The 9,506-nt window shown below is 50.1% G+C and overlaps 1 protein-coding gene across 1 annotated transcript; it reads right to left on the reverse strand.

The window, feature by feature from the left end:
- Positions 1-866: 866 nt before the first annotated feature.
- On the reverse strand, positions 867-9,488 carry ERGIC3 (ERGIC and golgi 3). Its single transcript, XM_037496176.2, has 13 exons — positions 9,339-9,488; positions 9,130-9,200; positions 8,926-9,013; positions 8,590-8,709; positions 6,065-6,158; positions 5,094-5,259; positions 4,896-4,953; positions 3,196-3,227; positions 2,298-2,394; positions 2,156-2,220; positions 1,433-1,569; positions 1,297-1,352; positions 867-1,115 (listed from the first exon to the last, which is right to left on the reverse strand). The coding sequence occupies exons 1-13, from the start codon at positions 9,424-9,426 to the stop codon at positions 1,036-1,038; spliced, it is 1,152 nt and encodes a 383-aa protein (XP_037352073.1). The 5' UTR covers positions 9,427-9,488; the 3' UTR covers positions 867-1,035.
- Positions 9,489-9,506: the final 18 nt, after the last annotated feature.

The following is a 9,506-nucleotide window of genomic DNA, read 5'->3' on the forward strand; positions in this document are numbered from 1 at the left end:
GGCTTGCCCTGGGTGACAGATTAGGCCCTTCCCTGGAGCCCAGGATGGGAGATGAGCCCTCTTAAGGATACCATAAACAAGAGCAATGGTTCCTGGTTGAACCAAAAAAACCAAGGCTCAATATAGCCTGCAATATCACTCCAACTTATAGATGAGCATGGTACCCATGTCAGATTAAATGACGTGTCCAGTCAGAGCTTATAAATGACCACCTCAGAGCTGATCTCAGGTCTGACTCCAGAGGCTCTGCTATCATGACCCGACTTTGCCTTCTGTCCTCTGCCTCTCCTGGACTCCAGTCGTACATTGAACTTCCCTGGGCGATGGAGAGGCAAGGCTCTGAACCTGGTTTTCCACACACTTTGAGAGCTACAATGGGAAGTCTTGATTAGGTCCAGAGCTGGGGGTGTGCCCTGGCATGACCCCTGCTACCTGCCCTCCGTTTTTCAGTTCTGCCTTCACTTAGGAGACCAAAAGGCCCCAGCTGGCCCCTCTTGGTACCAGGAGTCAGCAGGGGCTTGTCACAGAGCAGGGTCGGTGAGCATGAGGGGATAGATTGAGCCTAGAGTGGCAGGTAGGGGCCCCAGCTTTAGCCATTAGTGAAGCTCCAGCCTGTACCCAAGGCCTAGGACCACGGGGGTCCAACACTTAAAGCCTGGAGGCCATCCATGGTGGCTCCAGGATGCTCACCCAAGGAAAGGCCTAAGGCTGAAATCAAAAGGCTGGAAGACCACAGCAGAGGATGCACCGAGGACAGGGTTGTGGGGTGGGCCCTGGTGTGCTAGCCAGGGGCTGTATGCGGCCTAACCACCTTCAGTTAGCGTCTGTGACAAGGGGTTGCTCTCGGGCTCCAGCCAGACCCAAAAACCACACAGAGACCAGCAACTACTATCACAATCAACAGATTTATCAACCTAGGGCTATGACTGACTCTCCAAGTAGGGACTGGGGCTGGGGGTTAGAGACTGGAAATATGACCACAAGGTCAAAGAGAGAACAGGAGAAAGAGGGAACAAAAGAGGGGCAAAAGGAGAACTACGTTGTCTTCCCTAGATCAATTTTCTTCTGGATGGCTCGAGCCGAGTGGTAGATGAGTGAATCGATGAGTCCAGCCACTGGGGAAAGAGACAGGGCTGGCCCTGGTCAGCTGGGTCTTGGCTTGACTTCTAGAGCCATGTCACCTAGCTGGCCAGGCCAGCATCTCCCTTGTACCCTTCCCCCAACCAGAACCCAGAGGGACCAGAATTTACACTCCCACCATGCCCCAATCCCAGACAGACTCCCTGAACTTCTAACCTGTGAACATGCCCCCGATGATAGCGCACACGCCGGTCAGGAAGTGCGTGAAGGACCTGCCAGAAAGGTGAGGAAGGGAGTGAGCAGGTACCCTGACTTCCTGTAGGCCCAGGCTCCTCCATTTCCTCATCCTCACCTGTGCTTCTCTGTCAGCTTCACCATCATGGGTGAGAGCTCATAGAGTACGAAGACTCCAGGCAGCCCCTGGTCACCCATCAGCCCATTGGCGACCTTCTCATGTCTGGTCACAGAGAACTGATTTGTCCTCAGCACCTGGGGAGGGAAGGAAGCCTGCGCTATGGCCAAGGTCTATGACCTGGCTCCCTCCTCCCCTCAGCCCTACCCCTACTTTGCCCTTTGTCTTGTAGTGTCTTGAACTTAGGGAGCAGAAAACAGGGCAAGGCTTCAATGCCCTCTCCCAGCCTCCCCTCTGGTCATTCTCTTTACAATTTACCCATCCCAGCTACATTTGGTGGATTCTCTATGTGAGGGTCCAGGAATGAGAAGGCTGAGTTGGCACCATGAGCACCTGGCAAAGCTGCCTCCTCCTCTCAGTCCCATGCGTCCCAGCACTCTGTGAGACGCTGTTGCACAGCAAGGCCACAGCAAAATTGGGAGTAAGGGGCCCAGGTAGTGGAAACCAGAGGAACAGATGGAGGCAGTGTGGGAAAGCAGACCAAACGCTTAGAAATCCAAAGGCCAATCCTGTACTCTGAAGCCTGTACAAGGCTTTGCTTGCAAATCACCTACCCTCATGGACCTCAGCTTGTCACCAATCACATGAGAATCTGAGCAGCACTTCATTTTCTAAGTGCTTGGCACCAAGCAGGAGACTATGTCTGAGCACCCTCAAACTCACCTCCCCATCTACCTTCATGTACACTGTGGGCACCACCTTCACAAAGTACTGGAACATCATGGAGGCTGCAGGGAGAAGAGAACACTGGGAGTGGGTGCCAGGCAGGGCTCTGGTAGCTGGGGGCACCCTCCCAGACTGGTACCTTGGGGTGCAATGACATTGGTGCGATCAAGGGGGTTCACAATGCCTGGATAGTCCTCCCCAAATGACAGGTGCCGGATGTAGTGGGTCATGTTGATCTGCAAGCAACACCAGCACTGGAGCCTCAGAGCATTTGAGGCCTCAGCAAGAACACCTGTTGAAAGCTCTGCAGCACAGCAGCAGACAGGGGCCCTGGGTCTGGGGAGCGGACATGTGGAGATGGGGGGAGGAAGGACAGGGTCTTGCCTGAGAGAACCTGCCCAAGACAGGCACCCTTGCTCCCTACCTAGGAATTCCTTCACAGAGTTCGTGGGGCTCCTGGGACTCCTTGGTTGTATCCTTACATTAGGCAAATACAGACATGACAAGTGAAAGCTCTGCTTAGATTCAAAAGCCAGGGAGGTCTAGACTGGAACAACCCTAGGCTCTCCAGAACCCCCAGCTTCTGCACCTGTCCGACTCCAACTATATCAAACTCAACCACTAGAGGGATCTTAAGAAAATGAAAATCAGATTATATCAAGACCCTGCTGAAAGTAGGCCAACAGCATCTCATTGTTCTCAGGAGAAAGCTCAGACTCTTCGGCAGGTCCTGAGTGTGGTCTTTCCTGTCTACGTCGGCCTGCTCAGTTCCTTAGAAGTGCCACATTCTCTTCTGCCCATGCCCCCAGGTCTCCTCTGCTGGGAATGCCCTTGTCCAACTCCATCCTGTTTCCAGCCTCTGCAGAGCTCAGTTCAAAAGTCACTCCCAGTTTCCTCAGACTGGAGCACTGTCAGAATGTATGTTTGGTAAGTCCCCTGCCCCAGAGTTCCCTGGAGAGAAGGACAGGAAGGGAAAGGAAGCAACAACCAAGCCTCCCGCTCCCACCAGCCCTTCAAGGTTTCCACCTGGCACGTACATTGTCGAGGCCGAAGCTCTGCAAGTCGTGGACTAGGAGAGAAGGGAGATGGTGTCACCAGGTGGAATAGGACCAGCCCCATGGCTCCCTCGGACCTTTGCTCAGGTCTCCTCACACCTCCCTCTGGAGTGTGACCCACATGGCTCTTTAAACCCCCACTCAATCCCCAGCCTCACCCTGCTTGAGGGCAATCTGATAGGGCCTGCCTTGGGCCTGTGGAAAGTTCAAGTCTTCCTCGGGTTCATATGAAATTAGACCCTATTTCTCCTCTGACATATGTAAGAAACCTGTTATGGGCATTGTTCCAGGCATTACTCCTACCAAGGCCTTGCTTGCTCTTCAGGAAACAAAACCCAGCTTCTAATTGACTAGAGCTAATGACCAATCACCAAACCCCAAAGAGAGGTGGGACCTGAGAATGCTGTCCAGGTTCTTTCCCTGACTGCTCTGCCCCTATCCTCAAAGCCCCAAAAGGACACCCATGGCTACCCTAGATCATCTATTCCAGAACAAGTTCCTTCTGCTCTCTAACCTGATCCCTCCTGCTGCAAGGAACCCCACCTGAAAGATAAGCTGCAGTGCTTTCTAGAGTCACCCAGAGAAAGGCCCCAACCCAGACCCAAACCTCCCCCTATTCTGGGATAGTAGGCTGCTTCCCTAGAAGTGGGGTTTTGGCCTCCCTGGGGGGCAGGGCCACTTACTCTCCACAGCATGTACTGCAGCATGGGGGAGGGAGGGAAAGAGAAGGGAGGAAGAGAAAAAAGATTCAGAGCTTTGCAATGAGAACTATGGAGCAAGCTAAGTGGTGGTAGGGAAGACTAAAATATTCCTGCCTAAGCAGCAGGGTGTGGACCCAGCTAATAAGCCTCCTCTTGGTCCCCTTCCCAAGGAGCCCTTTCCTGGCCAGAAAAGAGTACAAAGGGGCTTGAGACATAAGCATGGTAGCCTAGGAAGAACAAAGACCTAGAGCCATGTTCCTTGCTGGGTGGCTGAGCAAATCACTGGCCCCCCTCTGGGCCTCAATGAGCTCTGCAAAAGGCTGTCCTGAGGATCTATGATGGAAAAGAACTTGGTAAATTTTACAACCTCCCCTCTGCCCCACCCTAAATCAACCAAATGTCAGAACTAGTTCCCGGCTTTTCCATTCAGCTTCTGGTCCAGGCTACTGAGCATGTCTCTGCCTCTGACGAAAACCCAGGTGGAGAAGCAGAGATACAGCTGTTGCCTTGGCAGTATCTTGTACTGCTGAGTGCCTGCAGGCCCACACCAACACCTGACACTAACCATCTTCCTATAATCCCAGTGCACCACCCTTCCCCTATCTGCTGCTTCCCAAAGTTGTTTTCCAGCTCAGCTCCATTCACACACAGGTCAGCTCATAGGGGGGCTACCGTTTAAACAAGTGCCTTCCACAAGAACCTGTTCAAACACCGTAGGAGATAAGAACTCTCATCATCATCTTATAAAGCAAGAAAATGAAGCTTGAAAAGGTTAAGAAACAGTTAGAAAGGTCTGAGGCTGAAATCTTAACCCAGACAGTCTGACTCCTTAGCTTGTACTCCTAACCCTTACACCAAACTACTACCCTGAAAGGAGTCTGCTCTGACCAAAGGCAAAGGAATATCAGGCAGGTGAAAGGGCACCCAACTTGCCAAGGTGTCTAGGGTCTAAACCTATCTGGCTGATGTAGGATCACTCACCGTGCACGTGGGATTGCTGGAAGCTCTTCCCGGGAGCAAAGTGGAAGTTTCCCGCCACCTGTTAGGGAAATTCCCTCTCATTCTCCAGCCATTTCCTCCTCCCTTTGCCCTGGGGGCCTGAGTGAGCCCTCCATTCACAAAGGCCTAGGGTTAACCCATAGCCCAGTTGGCTCTGCCCTGCCTCAGTCCCTCCTGTACCTTGTTGACTTCCAAGAAGCCATATACTTGGCAGCCTTCATTCTTTTGCTCCTGCATCTTCTGGCTGAAGCCCTCCCGCCGGCATTGCTCAATAGTGTCTGGGTTCTTGAAGGCCCAGCCTCTACGGCGATATGCCTCCCGCACATCCTCACAGGTGTTACAGCACCTGCAGGAGAAGGGGTGCAACGTTAGAGTGCTGGGGAGGCAGAGAAACAGTGCTGGTGCTTTGGGAATAAAGCCTGAGCAGTTCAGTTTGCTAATGAAGCCTCTGCTAGCCTCATCCCTGACATAATATTTTCAAAGTGTGTTTCCTCAGTGGCAGCAGGACTGTTTACAATTATTCCCCATTCAGTTTGGGGGATGGAATATTTTGGAAGAGAGTAATGATGATTGCACAAGGCTAAGAATGTAGTTATGCCACTGAATTGCACCAATGGAAAGAATTCAAATTTTAAATCACATATATTTTATCACAATAAAGAAAAGTTTGAAGATACATATTCCCAGACCCCACCCAGAGCTGCTCTCAGAGATCAGGAACTGGGAAACATAATAGCAGTTGCCATATAACCAGTGCTTAAACCTGGACTGGGTCTTCCCTCTGAGTGCTTTACATACAGTACACATTTAGGCCTTATGTGATTCTTAGACAAAAGGTTCTGTCAATGGCATCCCTCTTCAGAGGGAATATATGGTTTGGCCCAAGGACAGCTAGAGTCCACAGACCACCCCTGAAGCAGAGACCACTTAAGCCTCACCCGCAGGTCTGTAGTGCCCAAGCAGGGCTGGCCATAGAGCCTCGGTCACTTACACCATGATCCGTGACCAAGGCACATACCCCATCCTGTCTAAATTTTTGGTCTACCCTCCCCACTTGCCACAGAGTCCAGTGGAGACTCAGACTGGCTGAGCAAGAGTGCCTGCTGGGAGCCCTTCTGCCCATCCTCCTCCACACCCAGGGTCCAGCTCACTTGATATCTTCTGTTTCAGCACCATAGCAGCTCTCACAGCGATCAGGATCCAAGGAGTCAGGATCAAACACCTTCACCTCAACTTTCCCAAGCTCTAAGGAAAGGGCAGAGGCAGAGGTATCAGCTGCAGGCAGACACAGTGAAATTTGTATCCTCAATCCCTCTGGCCTTCAGCTTAGGAATCATGCACGATAATACTAATATTTACATTGGGCCTGCTATGTATCAGGCACTAAGCATGTACATTATTTATTTTCATAAGAGGAATGGTATAGGGCATCCCTGGTGGCACAAAGGGTTGAGCACAGCACTGTGAAGCTGTGCGCAGTTAGATGCCTGGCCAGTCAGGGAGCTACCCACATGGCACAGCAGACCTCTCCTGTCTCGCCCGCTGCTCCCCTCAGCAGTATATTTCAGTCAGTCTGCCTGTTCTGTTCCCCACTCTGTCTCTGGTGAATCCTCTCACCCCCACACCTCTGGCCTGTGCCCCACCCAATTCTTGTATGCATAAATAAATAAATCTTTAAAAAAAAAAAAAAGAGTACTAATAGTGAAAATGAAATGTTAGCTGGGTGCAGGTTACTTTGCATACATCATCTCATTTCATTCCCAAAATGACTCTTTCAAGGTAAACGTATTATCCCCATCATACTAAAGATGATGTGGAGACTCAGAGATGTGAAGTTCCTTTGCCCAGTGCAACATAGTAAGTGACAGATTTCAGTTCTAGTTCCAAAGTGTATGCCCTTAACCACTTCACCACCTCTCAGGCATCTCTCTCTGAACTCGGCATCCTGCTCTAACTATTACACCATCATAACTGGCAATTTCAATATCTAGATCCCTGACCTCCTTGCCTCCAATAATCTATTTTCTCATCTCAGCCACACATTTCCATGCTCATATCTTGTCATTACCAATTACTGCAAACCTTCCAAATTCAATTTCAAGTATCCCCATCTACTTAATTTCCTACTTTATTATCTCTGATACCCAAAATTCACCAACTGACACTGTCACTCCTTCCTTTCTCACTTCCCATTTTTACTTAAATCCCCAAATAGGGAAAGATAGCTTCTTTAATGAACAGTGTGGGTAAAACTGAATATTCACATTAAAAAAAAAAGATGAAACTGGACTCCTCCCTTATACCATTCACAAAAATGAACTCTAATTGGGCTAAAGACATCATAATATAAAATTCCTAGAGGAAAATATGGGGGAAAGCTCCTTGACATTGATGTTGGCAATGATTTTTTTTAGATATAACATCAAAAGCACAGGCAACAAAAACAAAAATATAAACAAGTAGGACTACTTCAAAATAAAAGGCTTTTTAAAAAAAAGATTTATTTATTTATGCATACAAGAACTGGGGTGTAAGCTAGAGGTGCAAGGGGGTGAGATGATTCACCAGAGAGAGTGGGTAGCAGAACAAGCAGATCTACTGAAATACACTGCTGCGGGGAGCAGCAGGTGAGACAGGAGAGGTCTGCTGCACCTTATGGGTTGCTCCCTGGCTGGCCTTGGGTTGAACTCACGCTGCAGTGGCTGGCGATAGCTTGATAGCACTGTCTTTAACTCCTGCACCACCAGGAAGGCCCAAAATAAAAAGCTTTTATGCAACGAAGATCAACAAAATGAAAAGGCAACCAATGCTGAATGGGAGAAGATATTTGTAAACCATATACCTGATAAGGGGTTAATTCCCAAAATTTATTCATTTTAATTAATTTAACTCAGCAGCAAAAAACAATCTGATTATAAACTCAGCAAAGGATTTGAATAGACATTTTCCAAAGACATACAAATGGCCAAAAAGATACAAGAAATGGTGCTCAACACAATCACCAGGAGAATGCAAATAAAAAATCACCTTACACTTGTCAGAATGGCTATTATTTAAAGGAAAAAAAAAAAGATAGAAAGGTTGGCAAGAATGTGGAGAAAAGGGAATCCTTGTGCACTATTGGTGGGAGTGCAAATTGGTACAGCCAGAATGGAAAATAGTAAGGAGCTTTCTCAAAAAATTAAAAAATAGGGCCCCCCTGATGGTGCAGGGGTTAAGATACAACCTATGAAGGTAGCTGCAGCCACTGCAGCATGAGTTTAATCCCCGCCCAGGGAGGTGACCCACATGGCACAGCAGACCTCTTCTGACTCACCCACTGCTCCCCTCAGCAGTGTATTTCAGTCGATAACTGTTCTGTTCCCTACTCTATGTCTGGTGAATTCTCTCACCCTCCCCTCCCCCGCACCTCTGGCTTGTACCCCGGTTCTTGTATGCATAAATAAATCTTTAAAAATAAAATAAAATAAAATGACGGCCAGGTACACTACGCACTACACAGAGACTGGAAGCCTAGGCTTCACCCCACTGTTTCTTCAAAGCTAAGCAAATCACTCGATTTCTCTAAGTCTCAGTTACTTCATTTCTCACTTGGCTGGACACAACCTACTTGCCAGAGGTGGGGCTTGGGTATGACCAGCTCTGGGATCTGAGACCTGGCCCTTTCCCTAGTTACCATGACGCTCTGCCTCTGAGCTCACGGGGATGCCATCCTTATCTAGTCGCTGTTTAAACAGGTTGTGTTCCACATCCAGCTGCTGTTCCCCAGCCACATCCATGGCATCAATGCTCAGATCTGGAAGCAAGAAGTCAGGATAAGGTACAGGGATCACTGGGTCAAGGGATCTGGGTTTGGGAGGGAAAAGGGATGCTGGGCCTATGTTGGGGTTGTAGTGGATTAGGGGAAGGAGGCTCTCTTGGGGGTCCAGTACAGAAACTAAAGTTGGTGGTGTGACTCTGAGAACATGAGAACCTTAGGTCTTGCAACGCCCACCTATGTTTAGGTACTCACAGGCACAAGGCATGTGCGGAAAAAGTACGTCGATGTTGATCTTCAGTTTATCTCCCCGCGACTTGTCCACGTAGAGTTCAGGATGCACCTGGGGCAGTGCTACCTCAGTAAGATTTGGCCCCAAGCCTCTCCCAGCCCAAATACACCTAAAGACACAAATTCTAACATGCCAGGCCCCGCCCCCAGCCAAGCCCCGCCCCTTACCTCAGTGGTGAGGTAATACTGCAGCTCGGACAGGAACAGAAGCAGCATAAGAAGACCACTGACAATGGTCACTGCAGAGCAGGGAACGAGGGTCAGAATGGCCTCTGTTCCCACTCCCTCTGCTTTCGGCAGGCCAGGCAAAAGCCAGGTGCCCCGACCAAGCTCCAGGGCACCCCTCTCCCCACCACCCCAGCCCCACCGCGGCCTACCCGTGGCGCCCCCGCAGGTCTTGACCCGGAAGTCCTCCAGAGTCTTGGGGTAGGCATCGAACTGCTTCAGCTTCCCCAGCGCCTCCATGGGGACCGGCCGGAAAGGGGCCGCCAGCCAGCCCGCCCCGGCAGCCTCCCGCTTCCGGCCCGGAGCGTGAGCCACGCCCC

The sequence above is a fragment of the Talpa occidentalis genome, unplaced genomic scaffold (assembly GCF_014898055.3).
Source record: "Talpa occidentalis isolate TD23 unplaced genomic scaffold, MPIMG_talOcc4v2.1 talOcc4.10, whole genome shotgun sequence".
Taxonomy (NCBI): domain Eukaryota; kingdom Metazoa; phylum Chordata; class Mammalia; order Eulipotyphla; family Talpidae; genus Talpa; species Talpa occidentalis.